Genomic DNA, 26,064 nt, shown 5'->3' with positions numbered 1-26,064 from the left:
CTGTGTTCTCCAAGGATACTTAGACGTTAGGAGTTCAAATCTTTATTTGCAGGAGATGTTTGCTAGTTAACCTCAAAGAGATACCTGAAAGACATTTCCATTTGAATTTCTCTTTCAGTCCAACTTATTACAGCTACTAGAAATGCAGAATAGTGCCATCTCTTGTTGAGTCTCCAAGTATTTGATGCCTGCTCTCACACCTTGCAGCACCATTAAAAGCATTCATTCTGTAGTCTGCATCTAGGAGATTCTTTCCCACAATTACATAATTCTCCATATTATTACTCTCCTGTAATATATTACAGATCCCTATCTGCAGTCATGTGAAAGTTTACAGCTCATCTCCAGAGCAAATGCTTTTACCAAGCTTCAACATGAACAGATTTTCCCTTATTCATACTTTCTTGCTCATTCCTAAGAGCTTCCCTATCATTAGGTTGCAGAACCGAACAGACAAAGCTATTTTGAGCTTTCCTAAGAAGCAGTCACCAAACACCCTTGCGTCCCACCAGATTTCTCTTGCCCCTATAACTTCCAGTTTCAAGTACAGTGCTACACTCATAGTTCTTGTTTAGGTCTTTATCCAGGGTTCTTGCATTAAGGATGTTTTGATTTGTTCCTCTCTGACCTTAGTTTCCCAGGTGGATCAGTGGCCCTGTGGTCGCTGTCCGAAAACCTCCATGTGTCAGTGAAGAGCTTTGACTGTATCAGAGCTGCCTGTGGTCAGTTTTGGCAATGCTGTAAAGGCTAATATTCAGCTGGTGTAGGACTGTGTAGCAGTCCTGGAGCTCAGTGAAGGCTCTGCAGTTCTGCTGGAAAGCATTATCTGTCTTCATGCCTCACTGAGCCCTCCTCTACCCTTGACTGTGTTGTCAGCTTCTTCCTCACATAGCCAGTATTGATTGCCCTGTTTCATAGAATCATGGACTGATTTGGGTGGGAAGGAAGCATTAAAGGCCATCTAGTCCAACACTCCTGCAGTGTGCAGGGACATCTGCAACTACAGCAGGTTGCTCAGAGTCTCAGACAACCTGACCTGGAATGGTTCCAGGGATGGGACATCTACCACCACTCTGGGCAGCCTGGGCCACAACCCTCAGCATAAAAAAAAGTCTGCTTTCTTTCTAGTCTAAATCTCCCTCTTTTAGTTTAAACACATCACCCCTTGTCCTGTCACAACAGGCCCTGCTAAAAGGTCTGTCCCAGTCTCCCTTAGAGGCCCCTTAAAATGCTGAGAGGCTTCTGCTTAATCATCTTGAACATTTCTCGTGAAGAAAGAATCAAAAAGTAAAGTGCTTGTTCTAGACCTTCTCTTCCTAAAATGGGAAACTGGCCATAGGCTCATCTGACCCTAACAGAGGCACAGTGATGGTAGAAAGCAGAGTCCTCCACCCAGCAGCATCTTCACCACCAACATCCCCTTCCTGAACAGTGTAGCCTCATCTCTGACTTGCATGGCAGCAGAAAGGTGGGACTGGGCAAGGAGGCAGCAGGGCTGGCTGATCCTGCTCCCCGTGCCAGACAGGACCACGTACACCTGCTCCACACCAAGGGCTGGGGAAGCCAGAAGAGCAAAACACTTCTTTTCCATTGCCTGTTGTGCATCTTTCCTTCACATCCATTGTGCTGCAAAGTACCAAGGTGGCAGTTGTCATTATTTATAGCTGCTGGTAGTGTGCTGGGTCTTCCAGGGAAGAAGCACGGCAGGTGCCTTCTTACAGAGAGCTCCCAGTTACAGGTTGGAGGCTAGCAGTGTCCAGCTCTCGGGACTGTACGGCTCCACTTGGCTGATGTGACTTGACGGCTGGCAGTCACGTGCTGATGCCTTCTCTCCTTCCTCTCTTCCTTCATTAGAGGTGCCAGGTTAGCTCTGCAAAACAATAAAACCTGCTTCCTGACCCCACACGCAGAACAGATAGAGCAATTTTTTCCCTTGCCACCCTCTGCCAAATTGCCTGAACCCTGCCCTGGAGAAGAGAAAGAACAATTTGACGACGTGTGCCCATTCAGTAGGCAGCTTTTCTGCTAAGCCTGTGTGAAGACGCCGTGCGGTGCCAGCTGTAGTGATAGATTTGTGATTCTCCGCTCTTGCGGTTTCTTATGTAAGGCTGTAACTGGAGCTGGCGCTTGACACGCTCCGCAGCTCCTGTTCTGGCTCGGCTGCACATGATGCAACAATAAGGTAGTAAGGGCAGGTCTAAACCTCCGTACTTTTGTGCTCCTGAGGCAGAGCAGCCCAGAGGAAGTTTTCAGCCTGGGTCTGGCTTTGAATCATAGAATGGTTTGGGTTGGAAGGGACCTTCAAGATCATCCGGTTCCAATGCCCCTGCCGTGGGCAGGAACACCTTCCACTCGGCCTTGAACACCTCCAGGGAGGAGGTACCCACAACCTCCTTGGGCAACCTGTTCCAGTGTCTCACCACCCTCACTGTAAAGAATTTCTTCCTAGCAGCCAGTCTAAGTCCTCTCTTTAAGCTTCAATCCACTGCCCCTCGTTCTGTCACTATAAGGCCTTCTAAACAGTTCCTCCTTAGCTTTCTTGTAAGCCCCATTCAGGTACTGGAAGGCTTCTATAAGGGTCTCCTGGAGCTTTCTCTTCTCTAGGCTGAACAACCCCAACTCTCTCAGCCTGTCCCCATAGGGAAGGTGCTCCGGCCCTCTGATCATCTCCACAGCCTCTTCTGAACCCACTCCAGCAGTGCGATGTCCTTGTGTTGGGGGCACCCAGAACTGCATGCAGTATTGCAGGTGAGGTCTCATGAGGGCAGAGCAGAAGGGCAGTATCACCTCTCTTATCCTGCTGGTCACATTGCTTTTGATGCAGCCCAGGATATGGTTGGCCTTCTGGGCTGCAAGTGCACATTGCCAGCTCATGTTGAGTTTTTCATCAACTCACATGAAAAGGTTGGATTGATCTGAATGACCCCCAGCTGCCTCTCAGAGAAATGGCCCAAGAGCGTGGGAAGGGCCAGAAAAGAAGGACTGCTCCATGTAGGGAGAGATGCTTTGCTTGGGGATTGTCTGTGCCAGCTCTGTTCCAGCCAGGGACTCCTCCCCAAGGTCTGCTGCTACATTGGATTCACAGCTCCAATGTACCTTCTGGGCTATACAGAGAATCACAGGGGTTGGAGAGAGATCAGATCTGCAGAATACAACTTAGCCATATGCAAGGATCCCTGAAAAAAAGGGAAAATAAAAGTGAGCATTAACAGCTGTTCTATTATTAGCCAAATACATACTATTAGAAATTGATATATTTAATCACTCCCAGCCAGGGTGGAATTTGAACTCGCGACCTCGATGTAGTAGCAGAGTTTTCAGCTGCATGAAAAAAAAGAATGAAGGTCAAACAGGACTTTTCCAGCTGGGCAAAATAATTTATTGCAGGTGAAACAGTCTCAGATATGTGGTAAATTAGGCTGTGCATTATCTCATGGATAATAATTCCTCTCTGATGTTTGCCTTCTTGTGTGCGTCTTTATTTTGGGCTCTAAATAAGATAAGAAGCACCAGAAATCTCCCAGGAATAACAAATGTATTTTCTTTGCTTGATTGAGGGAAGAAATATTGGACAGACATGTGTTATGCAACGACTTAAAAATAACTCTCTTGTAAAACTTGGAGTGAGCCTCAAATACCGCAGAAGAGGCAGAAATGTGTTACCTACCTTTTTACCAGCAGTGTCAGCCAGTACAGCTTTTTTCAGCTACTTTCACTGAACTCTTGGCCTGATCATTTCCTGGGCATTTTATTTGAATACATTTTTCTAGGAAATAAATTCCAAGTCTCAGTTCAATTTGGAGCTGCACTCAACCAGGCATGGATTTGAAATCCACGCTGCAGTAAGACTAAAATATCCATTCTGTCCTTAATGCCTTGCTGGATACAATGACAAACAAGGCAGAAGCCTTTTAGGTGTCTCGTTGCATGGACTGCAATGGAGTGAGCCCAGGGTGTGCAATGGAGTGAGCCCATGGTGTGCAATGCAGTGAGTCCAGGGTGTGCAATGTAGTGAGCCCAGGGTGTGCAATGCAGTGAGCCCACGGTGTGCTTGCTTCACTCGGTCTTGATCTTAATCTTTCTGGCCAGGATCTTCTTAAATCATAGAATCAATAAGTTGGAAAAGACCTCAAAGATCATCAAGTCCAACCTATCACCCACGACCTCATGACTACTAAACCATGGCTTCAAGTGCCACATCCAATCCCTTTTTGAACACCTGCAGGGATGGTGACTCCACCACCTCCCTGGGCAGCACATTCCAATGGCTAACAACTCTCTCTGTGAAGAACTTTCTCCTCACCTCCAGCCTAAACTTTCTCTGGCAGTGAAACTGGGCATCCTGTCATTAGTTACCTCTTCTCCCAAGTACCTAATGACAGAACAAGAGGTAATGGCCTCCAGCTGTGCCAGGGGAGGGTTATGTTGGATAAGAAGAATTTCTTCACTGCAAAAGTGGTCAGGCATTGGAACAGGCTGCCCAGCGAAGTGGTGGAATCACCATCCCTAGAGGTGTTCAAAAAATGAGTAGACATGGCACTTTGGGACATGGTCTAGTGGTTATGGATAGAAGGTTGGACTTGATGACCTTTGAGGTCTTTTCCAACCTTAATGATTCTATGATCTCCATGCTGATGCCCCAGTTCCAGTGTTTTCCTGGAGCTTTTTGTGATAGGAGGGGTAAAATGGACATAAAGCTCATTTTTCTCTGCTAATTGTACCCTAGAGAGGGTGCCTGAATTAGAGACCCCTCATTATCAGCCACTACTAAAAGTCTGTCCCTGAGATCTGAGAGCAGTAAACCAGATCATTTATTCACAGATCTGATTTTTTTTTAAATGTAAGACCAGTTGCAGATGTAATGACAATAGAGGAAATTAGCTCATGATGGGATTTTAGGAGGAGGCTAGTGGAAGTATGTTCAGTAATGTTCAGTTATTAAACCATTAAAGATCCCAGTGGAGACCAGCTAGGAGGATTTCTCATAATCTGATGTGGCTTAAGGTGAAACACAGAGCCCCTGAGGAGGGAAATGACACAATGTTCCTTTGGAATAGTCACCTCATCTCCTCACCCATCCCTCCATGCTCTGCTCTGTGGCATGTGTGACATCACATAGGTCTCTCTCACACATGCACACATGTAGGGAGAGACTCCCTCCCTTCTCCTGAGGAGCAGCTCCCCAGGAGCGCCATGGCCCCTATGCCCTTACCCTCTAAAGCGGAGTTTTGGACCGGAGGGATGGCAGAGGTGAAACCAGAGAAAACTGCAAACATCTGTGTTAGCTTGGGGCCCAATCTAAACCCTACTGAAAATGCACATAATAACTTCCACTGCCTTCAGGAGCCTTTGCATAGTGTCTGCTCCCATGGCTCTGTTTACCATTTTGGTGGGATTATGTAGAAACAGGAGGGTATTAAGTTCTGAAAATTGGGTCTTGGCTCATGCCTGTTGAAAGGAAATCCTAGAGTTTGAAGCTGGATGCAGAGTAGCTGAAGAATGTTATTCTGCCAAGCTGATGACCCAAAACTGGGGAGAGCCTTCTGCCTGCTGACTGAGCCAAGCCTGGCAAAGTGGGTAACAGCAAAAATGCTCCCAGCCCCAGCAATGACTAATTGATGTGTGAAGGTTGAGGGATAGTTACTGAAGTCCCAAACCCTGTGCAGGGTTTCCACCAGGTATTTCTCCTGCCTTACGGTCTGAACCAGCACTGGAGCCCACATGGATGCCACCGCTGGTGGTCCTGTATGGAAAAGCCATGGCACAAGTGGGATGTTGTTAAGGGTGTGAGTAATCAGGCAATGCTCATCCAGAGGCATGATGCAACAGGCAGAGGTTCACCTGTGACAACGGTGATGGCCTTTAAAGCAATTAACCTGTCCTAACCTGTCTGCTCATGCTGTTAGTGCTTTCTCCCTACTATGTCAGCACACCAGAACACAGTTCTCCGGTGGTGGATACTGGCACCATTCCCTTGAAATCAATAGACAAGGGCTGCCTTCCACTGGTTGGAAGTAGGGCTTTCTGCATCTCTCAGATCTTTCCTTCTTCAGTCAGACCCTGCCACCTTCCCTCCTCTGGCATCTGAGCTCCATGTGGAGAAGCTCTCCCATCTCAGCTCAGGGTCTGATCACAGCAGTGAAGAAGCAAACAGAACAGATTTTCTCCTCCTCCCTGGCTTCTAATGGCAACCAGGTGCTCCGACACTTAACCTGTGTGCTGCTATGAAATTGCCTGTCTAGTGCAAACAACCACATGAGGCCCTGAGCCTCCAGAATTGACTTTATCCCAGGACTGACTTTATTGAGTTTTAGTTGTAACTCAGTCTCATTTAGATCCTTTATTTTAGATCATCCACCTTAAAAATCCATTATTTTTGTTGTTGTTATGTAAACATGAAAAGCAGAAAATTGTCTGTTGATATTTAGGATTTGTTTGGGGGGGGGGGTTGGTTTGTTTTTTTCTTTAGACAAAACCCAAGAAATATCTTTAAGGCTTTGCTACAACTTTGGTTTTTATTAAATGTGCTACTGTGTTTTAAATTGGTACCAGGGCAAATGCTTGGATGATGATATCAAAGCCTGCTGGAGTTAATTACTTGTGTGTGTGTGTATATATATATATATATACATATGTATGTATATGTTTGCTACTCTATGTTTCTTCTTCATTCAGGATGTTGAAAGGCCTGAATTTCAGAGCAGAAGTGCTATAGCCAGGCGTGTGGTCCTGCACCAGGGCATCTTGCACAGGCAGGGAGCTGGTCTGAAGGGCAAGAGCACGTTTTTACAACTCAGAGGAACAGATGAGCAGCTGAGTTGCAGTGGTTTAAACCTGGAGTATTTCACTGAGGTCTAAAGTTGTGTGAGATTTACAGCAGTGTTAAGTGAGAGAAGAGCTGTGGACTAATTGTTTTGATTTTGTGGTGATTATGAGAGGTGGTGGCATTTATGGTTTGTAAAAGTATCTTATGGAGCAAAGAGTGTTTTCCTTTTCCTCATAGATTGGATCTCTCAACCTTTGACTTCAATCTCAAATACATGAAGCCTGCATGGTATTACACAAGTGGGTAAGAGGCTTGGTTTAGGTGTTAGCAGAAATACCTTCCTGATACATTCAGAAGAAAACGTTGAGTTTGGGCATTGTCTTGATGCCCTTGCTTTGGATAGCGAGACTGGGCTTAACAAGCAGAGCCACCCCATGGTACAGAACATCCCCACCAAGTGTTCAGCTGAAATTATCTCTTCAGGTCATTGGCTGCTCTGTCATTCTTCCTTGGAAATACCCAGTTCAGGCTTGAGCTGAGTTTAGGAGCACAAATCTACTGTACAGTCTCCACTCTCCCATCCATCCCATGAGCTGACCATTCAGTACTTTCACTCCCCTGCTCTGATGTTCTCTGAAACACAGAAATCACGAAAAAGCCAAAGGGCAAACTTACCACCCCTCTTGGATCTTATCTCATCAGGGTAGAGAGAAAAGCCTCTCCAAGGCTGCTTCCTGGGCATTTATGTCTCCTTAGTCAGCTCAGTGTCTGAGAGAGAGGCTGGAGACATGTTTTGAGGCTTTTGCACCTGCCATGTGGCTGGGCTTATCCAAACAGGCAGAGATCGGACTGCAGCTGAAAAAACAGCCAGAGCTGGGGATTTTTGACATCCCTCTTTGTTTACAGCATCCCACTTCTCCGCTCTCCTGACTGCACAGCCAGGCAGGAATTCTCTTCATTATCTTCTGCCATGCTTCTCATACCGTTTTTATTAAAAGAGGGGAAGGCAAAGTGAGGGGGAGTGTGTGTGAGAGAGGAGGTACAAGAAGAAAACAGAGGGACATAGACTTGCTGGAGTGGGTCCAGAGGGCTGGAGCACCTCTCCTACAAAGCGAGGCTGAGAGAGTTAGGGTTGATCAGCCTGGAGAAGGGAAGGCTCCTGGGAGACCTTACATCAGTGTTTCAGTACCTGATGGAGACCTACAGAAAGGCTGGGAAGGGACTGTTTATGAGGCTTTGTAGTGATAGGATGAGAGGCATTGGTTTGAAACTGAAGCAGGGTAGGTGTAGGTTAGACATAAGGAGGAAGTTCTTTACAATGAGAGTGCTAAAGTACTGAAACAGGTTCCCTAAAGGTGTGGTGGAGGCCCCATCCCTGGTGACATTAAAGATCTAACTTGATGGGGCACTGAGCAAATGTCCTTGCTGACTTTCAGGGAAATTGGACAAGATGAGCTTTGAGGGTCCCTTCCAACCCAATGCATTCTCTGATTCTGTAGAAGCACTTGGATTTGTACAGCCAGTGGCAATGCAGGAGAGAGGGTGGCAGCTGGGGAGCAGATCTATTCAGGTTGTCCTAAAGCCACCTCATCCCCTGGGTTGCTCTTTATCTATTGCTTTTAGAACACCTGAAGATGGAGAAGCCTGCAAACACCATGGTGGTACTGCTGAGAGGTAAATCTCAGTGCAGTTTCATGACCCACTCTCTAAGTCCCAATGAAGAATTTGCTACTCATTGCTGGAAACACAGTTCCCTGCCCTGGCCTGGGAGCTCTAACCATGTCTGAGCAGTGCAAGTGCTTCTTCACTGAGTTAGTGGACATTGAGGGTGTTCAGGACCTCTGTAAATGATGTCGGGTGTTTCAGTGGTTGTGAGCAGCATGTTGAGATGGACTGGACAGCTCCAGGCTGCAGAGGATGGGGCGGGAGGTGGTGTAGAACTTTGCCTTCTCTGTGTGTGTCGGTATTCAGTCCTCCTTGAGCAGCTGACTGAAAGCATTGCAACAAGTGAAGATGAGAGGTTCTTGCTGTTTGCTGCCAGCACATTTCCTGTTTTGCTCAGCAAGGTTTCCTTGCTAGAGAAGAAGAGCAAAGGTGACAGTGTTAGAGGGAAACGAGGACATTGCTGGCAGGCCAGGGCTTGTTCTGGACTGTGGAGAGCTGTCCAGGAATTGTTGTCTTTTGGCTCAAGAGTTTGGTGGCTATGTAAGGTCAAAGAAAGAAGGGGCCTGCATGGGGACCTTTGATGTGTGGAATTTGCCTGTTTCACACGACACTGCCTGTGACAGCCAGAATTTAATTTGGGATACTTAAAACCTTGTCCTTAAATAACAGGAACGATGTTGACTTCCATCGCTTCGTGTTTTCACAGGGAAGAAGCTGGGATCAGCCTTAAGGATATTTTCAATTTTGCTGGAAACAAGTCTGCTGTATGAAAACCCTCCCTGCTGTCATTTCTAGTAGGAAAAACATATATGTCATTGGAGTAGGGAGAGAGGAATGGGATGTTTGCTTTCCCTTGGTGCTTTCAGGGCATCTCAACTGTGTGCTGGGTCCTCAGATGCTGAAGCCCTGTGGTGGGCGCAGAGCAGATGGGGTTGGGGATGTGTCAGCCCTTATAGGTCTTCTGGCACTCAAGGGCCTGTGTGCTGCTCCTGTAAATTCAGTGATCCTTTAAACCCACCTTGGTCTGAGTAGAAAGCAACTTCCCAGAGGTATAATTTTCCCTGCAAGTTTTACAGAACACCCCAACTGAAGGCAGAGGTCTCTTGCCTGGGGAACACAGCAAAATTAACTCAACTGCCCAAACTCCCCAGTAAAAACAGGAAAAGAATTAGAGGGGTTTATACCTCTGACCCTGGATCTGTCGCTCGCCAGAGCAGACAGGGAAGTTGCCCTCGTGGTATTTCACACAGCACGTCCTAATTCCCCCTCTGAGCAGAGGGCTTGAGTCATTGCTTTTTAATAGGACTGCTGCCCCACGGGCGGAAGCTGCTGCGATCAATGCGGCTTACTCACTTCTCGAAAAGGTCATTAAAAGACCATAGATATAAATTTAAAAGAGTGTTTGTTCACATCCTTGATGTTAAAGATGTTCTCCTCGCTCACTTCCTTAAAGAGCATCGCGGGAAGCCGCCGTGCTTTGGACCTGCCCGACGGCAGAGCGGAACAAGCGCGCTGTCGCCGCTCCTGTGCTGTCAGCTCCCAGGGAAGGTGGGAGGGACAATACCTGGTCAAAAATCACACTTTTGTCACCACTTGGAGCACATTTGTTTGGCTGACATCTCCAAACACAATCTAATATCCAGCTTGTTGCCCTACAAGTCTATAAGAGAGAATAAACTGCCTTTTGTGTTTCCTTTTTTTTGTTTGTTTCCCCTTTGTTCCTGCATTCCTCCCTCTTTCCCTCACTGTGGTACTGGATCACTGCCCACAGTACTGCACATTGAGTCCCTTTAGCAGCTCTGTTTTTCCAAGATGTGGGTATTGTGAAGGAATGCTGAAACTCTCAGTTGCTGCCAATAGGATACATTTAACAGTTCAGGAGTATCTCAGGTTCCAGTTGCTGAGATGTGAAATTCCACATCCAGCTCAGTCAGGATTTTGCCACTAGTTTCATCAAGCAAGGGTGAGCTGAAGGCACAATGGGTTGCACTTGACTTTCTGAGGTGGCTTTCTAGTGCTCCAGCTGTGATTGCCTCCCATTTCTGATGTCCTCTGGGCATGGCTGGTTTGTTGATGCTGCCCACTGTGTGAAAGCCTGGGACTTCTCTGCCATCCTCAGGGTGGGAAAGGTTGAGAAGCTCCAGGTTGCTCTGAACTGTACTGTCTGAAAGGGGAGCTGTGATGAGAATGGAGAGGATTCACCCTATGGCTGCAGTATGGGTCTGGAGACCATATCTGTCTCCCAGTCCTGCTTTACAGGAGCTGTATATCTCCAGGCATTTGTCTTCCCTTTCTCTACATTTTAATCTAAGACAAAGATTTTATGTTCATATCTCATGGGACATTGTGAGCCTCAATGACTTCATAGCTGTCTTGTACCCAAACTGTGTAGCTGTGGTGCTGGGGGACATGGTTTAGTAGTGGATTTGGCCATGCTAGGTTAGTGGTTGGACTTGCCAATCTCAGAGATCTCTTCCAACCTCAACAATCCTGTGATTCTAAGGGAATCCAGGCTGTACAGATGTTCACCTTCTCTTTTGGAGAAGAAATGGCCTTTTAACATGTCATTAAACTGTGAGATGTCACAAGATACTCATTTCTCAAAGTGCTTTCCATGTTTGAGCAGGACTCTCCCTCCTTGGAGTGTGGCAGGTGCCAGGATTAAACTGAAGCTCATTGCCCCAAAGCCAGTGATCACTCCTCTCCATGTCCACAGGGTCCTCTCCCCAGACAGTGCTTTTCCTTCACCTGCTCCTGTGTGACCTTCATTAGGTGATCCTACTCTGGCAGGGGAGGTGGACTCAATGATCTTCAGAGGTCCCTTCCAGCCCCCACTGTTGTGTGATTGTGTGCTTCACCATCCATATAATTAACTATTCCAGACTTCTCCCCTCCTAATAACTTCCATTTCCAGTTTTCTGTCTTATTGACTCCCATACACATTCAGCTCCAGTCACCTAATTCATAAACTCTGTATTCTCTCCCCTGCTTCATTTAGTTCTGTGGCTTATCCCATCATGTTCTGCCAGCTTCCCACCCTGCACATGAACAGATGTGAACTTTTCCTGTTTCCCACTTGCTTACATGTACACACAGAGATACACAAACACTCCCACCCACTGAAACATGCTAAGAGACACACATGCTGTTCCTAGCCCAGTGCCTGCCCATCCCCTCTGGGCACCAGAGGAAATCACAGAGAGAATCAGCATCTGAAAACTCCTGTTTCACACTCCGGCCCTGTGCTCTCTGACCATCTGAAAGCAGCTTGCATTCAGTTGTTTTGTAGCTGTTACAGCTGCTCAAACTGCTCATTTGTTAACAGCCTTTTCTAAGAATTGAACCTTTCTTGTGGTTAGCAGATCCCCAGTGACAAAATCCACATTTCTGCAAGTATGTTTGTCAATCTTAAATATTTTGTGAATGGTTTTGAGAAGGGACTTGAGAAATAACTGCTCTTCAATAACCAAAGCTTGCCTCTGCTTTCATTTCATCAGTCTACAGCAAAAACTTCCTATCTGAAGAAGTGGATTTATGTGGGACTGAAATCTAGAGGAAACCCTCAGCGTTATACACCAGCATGTGTTTGGCCATTTCAGTTAATTCCTGTAATTTTACTCTTCTTTCTTTCTTTTATTCTTTCTTTCTTCCTTGGTCTTCAAAACAGTTGTTTTAAGCAGGTCCCAATGTCTGAAGTGTGACATTTTTGGTACAGTTAGATAATGGTTGGACTCGATTATCTTAAAGGTCTTTTCTAACCAAAATGATTCTATGATTCTATTCCATAAATTTTCACTTCAAACAAGCACTCACAGCAGTATCTGGGTAGATGTCTGCCCAGTCTGTAAGTGAATTGAGACAGTTTTGTGCTGCCTGAATCCTCCAGCTTACCTAATAGGAGCTACGGACTATTGGTGACTGGAGTCAGCTGAAGAAGCAGTTGTGTTTTGCTTTCATTAGTAGATTCATAGAATGATTTGGGTTGGAGGGGACATAAAGATCATCTAGTCCCAATGCCCCTGCCATTGGCAGGGATACCTCCCACTAGACCAGGTTGCTCAAGGCCTCATGCAGCCTGGCCTTGACCACCTCCAGGGAGCGGGCATCCAAACCTCCCTGGGCAACCTGTTCCAGTGTCTCACCACTCTTACTGCAAAGAATTTCTTTCTAATATCCAGTCTAACTTTTCCCTCCTCAAGCTTAAACCCATTCCCTCTCATCCTATCACTACAACCCTTGTAGAAAGCCCCTTCCCACGGAGTTCCACTCCTATTTTCGATTTAGTAACAAAGAACCAAATCCCAGCGCGTTTTCCATGCAGTTCTTTCAGTGGCAGCTATTTTGCAGGTAGAGTATCCATGAGGAACAGCCTTGTTGTGAAAGATAAAGTGTGATACTGGAGTTGAAGTCATGCTTGTTAATTTAATGGGTGTTGTAAGGTGATAGTTACTTCACAAACTTGAAGATTTCAGGATCTACAGCCCATTGATATCTGCTTCAGTGGCTTTGTTGCTCTGTGTAGTAGACATATCTCTGTGTAGTACACACTTCATTAATACATGTGTTTTGACTGAGTTCCCGTGACAACAAGACATGTGTATTACTGTCAGTAATTGGGGCAATATGAGTGAGTAAGCAGAGGACTGGAGTGAGTTAGGAAAGAGCTGGGTTGTGTCGTGGGCTCGGCAATTAGCCTGATTGATGACTTCAAGCAAATCACTTTGCCTTCACCACTCCATGGCTTTACAAATAGGCACAATGAGGATGATGGAAATGAGTTTCTCTGTGGAACACTTTGAGCTCTGATAATATAAAAGACATTGTAAAAGAGCTAAACATTTATGTTAAACTCTTTATTATTTCTGTATTGCATATATATATAAAGATTCCTGATTTACAGTTGCACAGGGTTGAAGTAATTATGGCTTTGCATACATATGTAACAGTTTGTTAAATCTTCCCATGGCTCTTTGTGATCTCTAGGCAAGTGGTTGGGTGTGATGATCTCAAAGGTCTCTTCCAACCTCAACAGTTTTATGATTCTGTGATTCTATTTCCATGCTAATACTGTGATGCGGTGCTGTAGGTTCTATTTTCTGTGCTCTCCCTTTTAACTCTCTTGGTTTAATACCTGTATGCAAAGTAGAGAATGAACTTACCTGTCTCTGAAACATCCCCAGTCCAATTCTGTCTTCAACCAGTAGGAAATTCCCAATGGTCCCAGCTGCAGCTGGATTGAGATCAGGGCTGTTGAGGAGATAATCAGTGTTTACAGGAGACTTTAAGCTCCCTAAAGGTACTGTGCCACAGACCTGCAGGTGACACTGTCCCTGCTATGGAGAGACAGGGGCAGAGTGCTCAGAGGCTAACCCAGTGAAGTGCAGGGCTGGTTTCTCAGATGCTGCAGTGCTATCAGCTGTCGGTACCTCTGTTGCTGTTCCCATGTGCATGGTGAGGACTGATACCCTGGCATGGTGTCAGTGCAGTGCCAGCTCGGCAGCAGGGATAGACGTAGGCAGCAGCACACTCAACTGCAAAGAGTTCAGCTTCCAAATAGTCAGGAGTGGCACCTATTGCAGAGCTGAGCATGGACACAGGTAGCTCTGAGTGTGCTCACAAGAAAAAGATGCCCACCCAAAAATGAATCCCATCACAATGAGACAGGAATATGCAGTGGACCTGACTGAACTAAAACTTGCTTTTTTTTGGCAGCCAACTCCTATATCTGGGCCTCCTTCTCTGCCCTTTGCTACTGCCTTTGTTGTACTGATGCCTTCCCGTTTCCTCCTGCCTTGCAGGGAGCTGAGCAACAGGACCACATACACCTACCAGGTGGTGGTTGTGTCCGGGCCCGAGGAGAGCGAGCCCTCCCCTGTGCTTGTGTACGTCTCTGGAAGTGGATACTGTGGAGATGGAATCATCCAAACGTAAGTCTGGAGCAAACAAACAGATAAACCTGGGAGCATCTCCTTGGCCAGAATCCGAGACTAGAGAGGAATTGATGACCTCTGATGTCTCCTCAGTTTAGGCCAGCTCTCATCTGTAGATAATGACTCATGTGCTTGATGATTACCAGGATGATGACATTTAATTGGAACTTAGGCTCTACTATCCTGGCACCAGCAGATACAGACAGAGATGCAGATAATGGAGTCCAGACAGCAGGATCGATACCCGGGTGTGCTATGTGCTGTTTGTTTGTGTGTCCGTCTCCTTGCACATGCACATGACATTTCCTATACAAAGCTGAAGTCAGCACTGGAGAAATTCTCACAGCCTTTGATGTTGTCCTTACATAGGAAGCCCATGTGCCTAGCAGCTGGTGGACAGGGTAAAACCCCTGCTGCATGGTGGCACAGGTTTCTAGTGCAGCTTCTTGTTTGAGAGGCTGGGATGCATATGGAGGAGACAGATCTGGCCTCTTGGGGAGAGTGCTGAGAATTACCTGTCTTCAACCAGCTCCTCCTCCTCACTGGCTGCCAGTCCCCAGAACACTGAAAATATGAAACAATCATTCATGACTATGTTAAGGTTTGTTCTTTTACTCTCTTGGCCCTTAAGGCCACCTGCTTCAAAGCTTCCTGCCATTGGGTAATTTAATTATTGCAATGATGGGAGTAACAACAAGCAAGTGCTTAATCCGGCCAGTATTCTTCTCTTCAAGTAATGCGGATCAGCTATCACACAGTACAGCTCTGTCAGATGATACACCTGGCAGCAAGTGTTTGCAGGATGAGGCCCAACAGGCAGGGAAATCAAAGAGGCCAATCAAACAGCGTACGAGTCCAGGGCAGTCTTGGAGAGAGAAGTGCAGAAAGACACATTAATTTTGCTTTCCATAACTTTTCTCCTACTGTTATGTTTGCACATTCCTCAAACATCACTTGTGGCTTTGCAGCAAGCATTGAACAATAGCTGAGCTGCCTCAGGAGCGAGCAGGAACCAGACTCTGCCACAGCTTGGTTGGTTGTGGCCCCACTTGCAGCTGTAGCCACCCCTGTCTCATCTGGTTCACACTCTTCTCCCCACACACTGCTGCAACCAAGAAGGCTGGCACAAGGCAGGACCCCCTCTCTGACACCACCTACTGCTCTCCTCCGAGTGCTGTCACCTGGAATAGCCCAGCACCAGGCTTTCTGCCTTGTTATTCTCATGCTGGGGTCACAGTCTGGCCCTTCCACACTTAATACAAAGAGTTTCAGAGATTCCTGTTCTCTTTTTCCCCACCTGCTGAGTCGCAGCCACACCAGCTATGAAGGAAGTTGCTCATATTCTCATCAGAGAGCAGCAAGTGGTATCCACATGTGCAGGAGAGAAGTGGCCAGGCAAGCTTGTGAACCAGGAATGATGAAAGTCAGGGCTGGAGGAGAAGGGAAGAGATATTTTAAGGGCTGGCCCAAAAAGCAGCATGCTGAAGTGGAACTCAGGACTTTGGGGTTCTACAGAGGGGTGTCAGCAGTTGTCAGGATGATGCCATTTGCCATCTGACTCCTTTCTGCATGTGTGTGCCCTGCCTGCAGAGACCTGGGGGAAGAATGTGATGACATGAATAAGATGAATGGCGATGGCTGCTCCCTATTCTGCCTCCAAGAGTTATCCTTTAATTGCATCGGTAAGTCTGGCTCAGAGCCCTTCCACTCATGGTGGGCAACAACTCTACACAGAATGCAACCAAAAAATCAGCAGTTATTTTCAGCATTTCCAGCTGAAGAGTTGTCATGGAAGAGGGGAAAAAAGGTGGAATTTGTAGGTTTGAAAGGCGAACATATCTTCCCAGCTTCTGGTCATTTTGATGGGAAATTGGTTCTGCTGGCTTTGAAACAGCCTGGGACTTAGGGCTAAGTCAGCCATTGTGGGACTGATCCAAAGCCCATTGAAGTCAGTGGGTGGTTTTCCACTGGATTCAATAGGCTTTAGATCTGGCTACGTGAGAAGACATGAGCTGATTTTTTTTCTGGTAAACAGGAGGAGGAGTGAAAGGGGAAGGGAGTGAGACCAGAGGCAGGTCCAGCTGAGGTCACACCTCCTTTGAGTTGCAAATCAATATCTGAGGATCAAAGGTCTAGCTAATCCCCTTTTTCAGAGGTGAAAACTACTTAATCAGATTTCATTTGCAAGCCTGGTTTGCTCTGATTAGCAAAACCTGTAAGCACAATGGCCGGAAGATGCTCGAGCTATCGAGGATAGCAGGGCTGCAGTTGCCAGCTTTACATATTTATTAAAGTCTCTAGGAATGCTGGGGACAGAGAAGGGAAATGGAGACCAATTTACGTGGCACCCTCTGTGGGATAGCCCTGTTGTGGGATTGTGCTTCCCAGACAGGGCTCAGCAGATCTGGGGAAGGATGAAACAAGCAGAGCTTCTGAAACCAAAGTTAATGTTTATATAGGGTCAGCTTTTTCTCAGGAGATTTTATGAGATTCCTTATCTGGACTGACCAAAGAAATACTCTGTGATTCCATCTAGTGATTCATACCTTCAGCTGAGGGCATCAGGCCTAGGTGGATAATCTGATATTGGCAAAACTGAAATTTGCTCTTTTTGACATAGTTTTGTGCCTGGAGTGACATATGAAGGACCTCACAAGCACCATGTTTCCCTTGAGTGACAAGCTGGGGACTACTTGTCTCATCCTAACAATTACACTTTTGCTTCAGCATCCCATGCTCTGCAGCTCAAAGCCTCATTTGGTGCTGTACTTATTTCCATATTTACATATGGAAGTTGCTGTATTGAAGAGTATTTACAGTCGAGGCTGATTGTGACTATTGGTGGTCTTGAAATTAGGTTTGTCTTTCAAGTAACATGCTGCACTAGAGCCTCAAGCACTGAAAGATAGTAGTCATAATATTTGGAAAGTGAGATAAACACTTATGCAAATGTTTTGGGTTCTCCAAAAGTCAGGCTGGTTTCAGCAAGGGTTTAGGTTGGACCCATGTGGTTGCATCTGTATTGCCCTTCATAGAGGAGATCTGAGCTCCTTGGTCCAAATCTGTGCTTTAACCACATCCTAGCTTCACATTAAGACGTGATCCACATCCTCCTCTCTCTTCACTGGTTCTCAAGAAAACCAGGTTGTGTGGACTGGGCAGGAGCTGCATCATGCTTTAAGCCCATGCAGTGCTACAGGCTGGGGTTAGAGTGGCTGGAGGGCAACCAAGCAGAAAGGGACCTGGGGGTACTGGTGGACAGCCAGCTGAACATGAGCCAGCAGTGTGCCCAGGGGGGCAAGAAGGCCAATGGCATCCTGGCCTGCAAAAGGAATATTGTGGCCAGCAGGAGCAGGGAAGTCATTCTGCCCTGTACTCAGCACTGGTTAAGCCACACCTTGAGTACTGTGTCCAGTTCTGGGCCTCTCAATTTAAGAAGGACATTGAGACTCTTGAATGTGTCCAGAGAAGGGCAACAAAGCTGGGGAGAGGTCTGGAGCACAGCCCTGTGAGGAGAGGCTGAGGGAGCTGGGGTTGTTTAGTCTTGAGAAGAAGAGGCTCAGGGAAGACCTTATTGCTCTCTACAGCTACCTGAAAGGAGGTTGTAGCCAGGTGGGAGTTGGTCTCTTCTCCCAGGCAACCACTGGCAGAACAAGAGGACACAGTCTCAAGCTGTGCCAGGGGAAGTTTAGGCTGGAGGTGAGGAGAAAGTTCTTCCCAGAAAGAGTAATTGGCTATTGGAATGTGCTGCCCAGGGAGGTGGTGGAGTCACCGTCCCTGGCGGTGTTCAAAAAAGGATTAGATGTGGGCCTTGGAGCCATGGTTCAGTTAGTCATGAGGTGTTAGGTAATAGGTTGGACTTGATGATCTCTGAGGTCTTTTCCAACCTTATTGATTCAATGATTCTAAGTAAATTCCTGGACAGTAGTAAGTGTGGGGTATTCCAGACTTTGGACCATAGGGTGGTATCCTGCCAGGTGGGGACAGGAGCCTGCTTTCTGGCTATGTACACAATCATCCTCAGGACCCGCAACTAGTTAAGCATGTGGAAAGGAACCAGTCTGACAGCAACATGGTGAGAGAATGAAGCAACTGCAACATACCCACAGATTTTTCTACGCCCCTACAGAGGAAGTGATTTCTCAGATTTGCATAGGGTGAAAAGGAAAGGGGAATTCCAGAGGTTAAAAGTTTGTTTGTCATGGGCTTTGGAAGGTTATGCTCTGCACAGGTCATGGATTACAAAAGCAAATGCAATCAAGCCGTTCGTGGAACGCCAAACAGGGGAACTCGCTGAGGTTCATCGGATCAGCTGAACCAGTGCAAAGGTGCACGGACACAGACCCTGCTGAGGTCTTGCTGGGTGGCTTTGCAGCGGTGGTGGTGCAACTGCTGTGGTCATGATGGCCTCAGCGTGCACGCAGGGGCTGCGAGGGCAGAGCAGCTGCTGGTGGTTTGGGGCAAACACTGCCTTCAGGTCCCTAGGAAGGGTTGAGAGAAGGCAATGCCTGTGAAACTGGTCCTGTTGGCTTTTATGGGTTCTGGACCACCACTGAGGACATCAAAAGCAAGAGAGAGAAACTGCTGGCTAATCTTTCAGGCAAAGGAACAGTGCTGATTTGTGTTCTAACATGACAAGCACTAAAATCTCACCAGAACACATAAAAGTGTTGGGGAAGCGAGTGGCTGTGCACATGACATAATAAATAACAATTAAAAAGAGCAGAAATTTAGCATTCTCCATCATCTAGCAATATCAGACCAGATCCTCTGCCTGCAGCCAAACAAAAGTCTTCTTTGAGGCTGGTGAGTTGTTTTCTTGGAAAATGCAGAGTGCTTGAGGAGCACAGAGAAATCAGTGTACTTTATTTCCATGTTTACAAGGCTAACACATGTTATAATCCTGTAGGACAACAAGTAATTATTTCAGACAGTGTTATTTTTTGCAGTGATGTTCTTGTTGTATTATGTAGCTCTTTAGAGCCCTGGGAATCACTCCCCTTCACCAAAGAATTTAGTGAGCCTCAAACACATGTTCAGAGGCTTTGCTGAATTGGGGGCCTCAGGGTTTGATCTCGCAAATGCTTCCTTCCAGGCATGTTTCTGAACTACCACAAGGCATTCTTTAGACTTCAGCAAATCTAACCACAACAGTGAATGCAATGCTTGTCACAAATTGTCTGCAGGATTGGGTCCCACATGGCTGAAAACAATCACTAAACGTTTTGTTTGCAAAGACAGGGCAGAAGGGGCATCATCGGGGGGGGGGGGGGGGGGGGGGGGGTCCATAGCAGGAGGTTTGATAGCAAAGCCCAAGCCAGCATCTTCCTTCAGAGCACAGACCACGCAGGTCACCTTGCTTGGTAGAGGAGAAATACAACAGAGCCTGCAAACACCATCAAGCTTTGGATTTAGAGCCATGAATCACAGAATAAGTTAGGTTGGAAGGATTCTCTTGAGGTCTCTGGTCCAAGGAGGGCCAACTTCAAAGTTAGATCCAGCTTCAAAGTTGGAGCACATTGCTCAGAGTTATGTCCAGGTGTGTTCTGTATATCTCCAAGGATGGAGGCAGCTTGTTTGCAGGTGTCCCTCTGCCTTTCCAACTCCTTTTGCCTTTTAGGATCATGAAGTTTGTATTGTTTTTCAACTGGTCCAATCAATGGCACAAAGCTCTCAAGACATTTTGTGCTAGTGCCTGTAATAAAATTAGACTTTCTTTTTTTTTTTTCCCCTTCTTGGTTTTGTTTTCCCTCCTCCTTTCCTCTCTAATCAGATAACAGTGGATCAATCTGCTCTGCCGTGGGAGGAGGGGCGCGGGGGAAGGAAGGGGGAGGCAGGGAAGACAACTGTGTGGTCTCACTGTCAGGCTGTCCTGGCCTTCTCTGATCACAAAGCTGGGCAACAGAAACCAGATAAGATTAATAGCGTTTTCTTCCTGCAACATGCTGAAGAGTGACAGTGAGATTAATTAATTAATTAATGAAAGCATCTGGCAGCACTCCTTCTTTAAGTTCTGCAGTACGCTCTCCCTTCCCCATCCTGATTTTTTTGCCTCTACTGATTTTTTCCCCCCTCCTCTTTGTGTAGCAGATTTTGCATGTCTCATCTTCTCTGCACAGAATTTGATCCCACGGGGAAAGTTCTACTTTGCCTTGTGGTTTGTAGGAGAGAAACAGATCACAGTCTCGCCCACTGTGGCCGCTACGCCCCTCTCCTACCTCTTGGCTGCTTTGCTTTCACCTTGCTCTTGATTACTCCCAGGATAACTGATTTTGGTGATTACTGCAGATCCCAGCCAAGTTCAAGCCAATGTGTGCTGTGTGAAGCAGACCCCAGTTGTAAGAGTTCTGATTTTCAGTTGTGGGAATGCAGAGCTTTCTAGCACTTGATCCATTCCCACCAGAGAATTGAGAAATGGGTGTCTAACAAGCAGCTGAGCACCTTGTCCTTGGTGTGCACTCTCCCACACACCGACGCTGCACACATGCATCTAGATAGATGTGAAAAGGAGAGCTGCTTTCATTTGCATTCCTTTTGTTGAGTGTGATGTGCATTATGCATTGATTTAGCTCACTAGTGCTGAAGAAAGAGAAGGATATAATAAAAAATATGTGGAGATCAATAAAAAGGAAGGGAGGGGGAGAGAAAGTAATATGAAAAGAGATGAGTTAAGACTGATAGACATTGAATCACCGCTGGTAAGAAGCTTCAGAACTTAGACTAGATAGAAGGAAGAAGTTTTTACACTGAAGGTGGTGAGATACTGCCTCAGGTTGCCCAGAGGTGGCAAGTGCCCTGTCCCTGGAAAGATTCAAGGTCAGGTTCTTTGGGGCTTTCAGCAACTTGCTCAAGTTGCAGGCAGTTGGACCTTTAAGAGTCCCTTCCAATCCAAACCATTTGTGGTTCTATGGTCTTATCAACCCCTCAGTTTGCCTGGTAGTTTATGAGGCTTTCAATCATATTGTATTGATGTTGTTATTGCTGCACCTTCGCGCTGTTTACAAGGGACTCTTCACTAAAGCCTTGTTACAGCGAAACAGGGCAGCATTTCTGCTGCCTTCCACATACGAGTGTCCCACCGAAGAACATGTGGAGACACACGTCTACCCAACATGGGTTGTTGGATCGTGGCCTCAGGGATGTAAACTACAAAGCAAAGGCACAGAGCAGAGGAGCAGAGAAAATGAATGTATCTAGCTCTTGAATTCACCACGTTTCCAGCGTGTTTGAAGCATTAGTTGCCAGTGGTTGTTCAGAAAGAAGTTTGATTTTAATTTGACGATCCTTAAACACCTCTCCTTTGACTCCTGCTTGGCCTCAAATGGTTTTTGCTACCTCAGAAATCTGGATCTGTCCTTCTCCTCTTCAGAGGCCTCTCCCTCCAGCTGTGAGCCTTACCTTTGTGGGAGCTCTATCCTTTACCTCTCCCATTATCCATAAATTAAGCATAGCACTTTCCCCTAATCTTATTGTTTGGCGGGCTGCATTGCATTCAGGGAAATGATTAATATTCATGAGCTTGCTATCTCTGTTTGGTGCATAATCCTCTGGGGAAATTGCAGTGTTAAATGAGTGACACAAACCTAATTTTATATGTCTTTTCTTTCCTTTCTTTCCTTTTCCTTTTTTTTTTTTTCCCTTTTTTTTCTTTCTTTCCCTTTCCCCTTTCTGACAGAGAAGTAATGTGCTTAAAATAAATTGATGGATGACCATCCATATTCATTGTGGGCATGCTTTGAGAGCATGCCTGGCTCCCATCCTCTCCCCCTCCCTCCCTCCCTCCTTCCCTCATACCCCTGCACAGGGACGGGGGCTTTGACTGCCCAAACCCTGGCCCCACGCAGCAGCGAATGATGATTTTGCCGCCTTTCACCAACGTTAAATAGGGTCTTGGCTGACCCTGCCGAGGGCTTTCAGCAGAACAACAGCATGGGAGAAACCAAGCCACCTTGCAAGAGAAACTCAGCATCTCGCAGGGCATCAATAAGACTAAAGCATTGACCAAGGAGCTTGGGAAAGAGTATTGCTGTTGATAGAGAAGCTGAGGCTCTATAGCAGAATTTCATAGCAAATTGCAATGAGTTTACTGACCGGGGCTATTCAGATGTTGTTTGTGTGAATCCTTCAGCTCAAGGCAAATACTTTGAAGCTGACTGTTTCCTGCAGCTCATGGGAATGTGGCTACATGTTCTAAAATGTCTAAGCACCCATTTGGCAAGTCAGTAATCACAGCATCGTCATGAAGTCTCTTAAAGTGATTTTCAGACTGTCATCATTAATAGTGCAATCTTAGCAGAGCCAGCTGAGCCACAGAGCAGAGCAGGCATCTCAGGCAGCAAAACACAAAGGACAGATGCTTTTTTGTGGGGGAGAATGTGGGCTGCAGTGGTATTTGCCTGCATTTTTCCCTAGGCCAGTGACTCCAGCCCAGCCCAATCCAGCTTTGGTTTTTAGGACACAGCTGCAATGAGAGCCCAACAGAAGAATTACTCCTTTGCTTGTTACCTCCTTCATGCATTACTCTTTGTGGATCAGAGAGGCTTCCATGGCTGGCCATACTTCCCTCTTTATAGCATCCTCTGTGACTCAACAGCAACTTGCTGTGTTTAGAGAATGATGCTGAGCAGAAGACCTTCCTTTGCAATAGCATGCAACCACATCCACACACAAGCAGTTTGTTTTCTTTGGTGAATGGCAGCCCTGGGGGGTTTTCCCCAGGGCTCCTTCCCAGTCTCCCAAGCAAGTACACCTGAGAAGGTGCTGGGAAGGACCCCACTGTCCAGTCTTCCTGTGGCTGCAGCATTGCTGCATTGAGTGACAGACATTTTCTGTCAAATAGTCTCCAAGCTGAGGAAATATCCAAATATTCTCAGCACCTCTTTTCTGACTTATTCAAACACTCGGGTAAGAGAAACAAGGTTAGGTGAGAAGAGGATGCCTGGAGCAGTGCTTTTAGAACATGCTGGCTGCCCAGGGTTGAAGGAAGGCCACATTGGCTCCTGTTGGCTAGCTGCAGAGCAGATAAGGTATTAGTACCACTGCCAGTGATGGAAAATATCCTTTTGCTGAAGCGACAAAGGCTCATGTTCTTGGAGGTGAAATATCAAATTTCAGTGCGGGGCTCTGCGAGGGAGTTGTAATTGTATCTGTCTGCAGCACACAGATCAATTGCATAATTATTGTGCTCCAACCACTATATCATACCGATGAGCTGAGCCATGCCAGACAAAGGACCAGCCCAGGAATGCATTTCCATGAAGCAGCTGTATTTCCAGGGAGCTGTGCTCCACAAATGCTTGATGCCTGCCTGCCCGGGTCGGGAGTTGCTCAGACACCACTGTCATGTTGCACGGAAAAAAAGCCTCCTGCGAGGCCCCTGGATGCTCCACAGCAGATTGCAACATTGTGTTGCCTTCGTTTCCAAGGTGTCTGGTTTATTTCATTGAAGGAAAATGTCATAGTTTATTGATACACAACTTCATTGGGAAAGGTCTGCCCAAGCTCTCTGTAATGGTTTTCCTCTTTGCAAATCAGAACATCCAGGAAGGAAAATAACACTCAAACATTTTGCTGTAGCAGGAAATATCTCTGTCTCTGGCTTCTTCAATATTAAAGAAGAGATTAGCAGATATCCTGGAAGCAGGCCATGTTTTTCACTCCTTTCCCACTGAAGCCAAAGGTGAAACTCCAGTAGAAAGAAATGGAGCTGGTCCTGCGATTGCTCGGCTGCTGGGTTTTTGTGATCTGCAGTGCAATCATTTCTCCTTTTGGGATAGGAACCTCTGGATAAGTTTCCTCTCATCTGTCCTCTCATCCCCATCATTCCTCTCATCCAGGCCAGGGCTGGAGATGCCAATGAAGTGACGTGGTGGTAAAATCCTGCTTCTGCAGAAGCTGCTGGTTTTGGTGAGCCTGCGAGCTGGCCCTCACGGTGTCTGCACACCTCTGGCAAGTCTGTTCAGGGGTTAAAATGTGAAGCCCTCTCTCTTCCAAGATTTTGTTACTCTGAGACAATGCTTCTGCATTTTTGGTCCACCCCTCCTCCGCCCCCCCCCCCCCCCTTTTTTTTTTATAATTTTTTATTATATTTTTTATGTCGGACACAGTTGTGTGGCATGAGGCTTGTTTCAGTTGGAAACATCCCTAAGTAAACAGCTGAGCTTAAAAATACTTTTTTCCCCCCTTTTCTTTTCTTTTTGTCTAGCCTTTTGAAAAAAAAGCACAGTAGTTATTGCACAAAGGAAGACTATGCTGATGCCAGTCACTGCGATGGAGCTGAAAACAGGAAGCTCTCCCCAGTGCCTGTCCCCAGCACTTTGTGGCTCAGACATGAAGAGCCCGGTCAGAGGATGTGCCCTTTGCCATGAGTTGGATCTCTTTATCTCTCTGATGTTTTTTAATGAGGTGGAAGGCTGCTTGTCACAGAAAAGTGTCTGTCCTGCATGTCTGTACCAGGGTTCATTCATTTCACTGGTGGTGTTCTAGCCTCACATCTAACAAGTTCCTGTGATGGGAAGGTACCTGCTCATCCAGACCTGGTCTGGCAGGTGCACCCAGGTCCTCCCTAAATCCCCCGCTTTACCCTATGCATCCTGTCTTGTCTGAACCCCAGAAGAAGGGGGTTTATTTCCATACCAAAGGCTTCCTTCTGCATTGGCCCTGGGCAGCTTAAGAAACAAGGAGAGATGGATTTTCTGGTGCAACAGACAAGAGCACCAAGATCATTCTCAATCTTGAGTCACAGTTTTGTCAGTTTTTCAGGCTGCTCAGAGAGGTGCTAGAGCCTCCTTCTCTAGAGACTTTCAGAACCTGTCTGGATGAGTTCCTGTATGGCCTGTCCTAGGTGAACCTGCTTTGGCAGGGGTTGGACTTGATCTCCAGAGGTCCCTTCCAATCCCTGTCATTCTGTGAGTCTATGAACTGAAGTAGTAACTGCAGTAGTAACTGCAGTAGTAAGCAGGCCAGGTCTTGCTAATCTATTTCCCCAACAAATCCCCTTTCTCCAGCTTGACAGCACCTATGGAGCATCCAGGGATACCCACATGTCCCAGAAATCTTTGTGGAACCAGAGACTTCTTCTTCCCAAAGTAAGGGCAAGAGAGGGACTTTGGTATGACCCAGAAATTTCTGTGCTTTGTCAGGGAAAAGGAGCTTAGGGTGCCTGAATGAGTAGATGTTCCCCAAACTCAGCTCAGGATGCTTCAGCACCTGCTGCCTGGTGCTCTGCCTGCAGACACTTCACTGTTGGGGATTTACACTGCACTTCCAGGCAACTGTTTTTTAAGCTGTTAAGTATTTTTCTTTCTTGAGGACAAGTCAGATTGCCTTCCTGTTCCTTTCTTCCATATCCAAGTTTGAATTGAGATGTTCACAACACTGATGAACATAGTCCATGATGCAGGCCATAGGGGACCAGTACATCACTATGACCTTCACCAGGCCTTGGGAGCCTATAGACCTCTGTGGGGGCAAAAAAATAGCTCCTATAACCAAGGCCCTGGATGCATGTCATGCCAGAGCAGTTGAAGAGAGAATGGGAAAGACCTTTTGTACCGTTATGGAAATAGAGATATTTGCTACTGTTTCCTAGAAATCTGCTACTCCTGACACTACCCTGCCCACTGCCCAGCTTTGAGCCTGTAGGACTCTGGCTTTAACTGGGCTGTGTTCACACCACTGTGGAAAGAGAAGAAGCCTGTTTTG

General features: G+C 46.6%; 1 protein-coding gene across 1 annotated transcript in view; it reads left to right on the top strand.

The window, feature by feature from the left end:
* PAPPA (pappalysin 1) overlaps positions 1–26,064 on the top strand; it is a 205,919-nt gene that overhangs the window by 92,969 nt on the left and 86,886 nt on the right. The window contains exons 8-9 of the mRNA XM_009907093.2: positions 14,230–14,358; positions 15,952–16,043. Of these exons, the coding sequence (XP_009905395.2) occupies positions 14,230–14,358; positions 15,952–16,043 (221 nt within the window). The remainder of the gene's footprint in view (positions 1–14,229; positions 14,359–15,951; positions 16,044–26,064) is intronic.

The sequence above is a fragment of the Dryobates pubescens genome, chromosome 29 (assembly GCF_014839835.1).
Source record: "Dryobates pubescens isolate bDryPub1 chromosome 29, bDryPub1.pri, whole genome shotgun sequence".
Taxonomy (NCBI): Eukaryota; Metazoa; Chordata; class Aves; order Piciformes; family Picidae; genus Dryobates; species Dryobates pubescens.
This window is presented reverse-complemented; position numbering and strand designations above follow the sequence as displayed.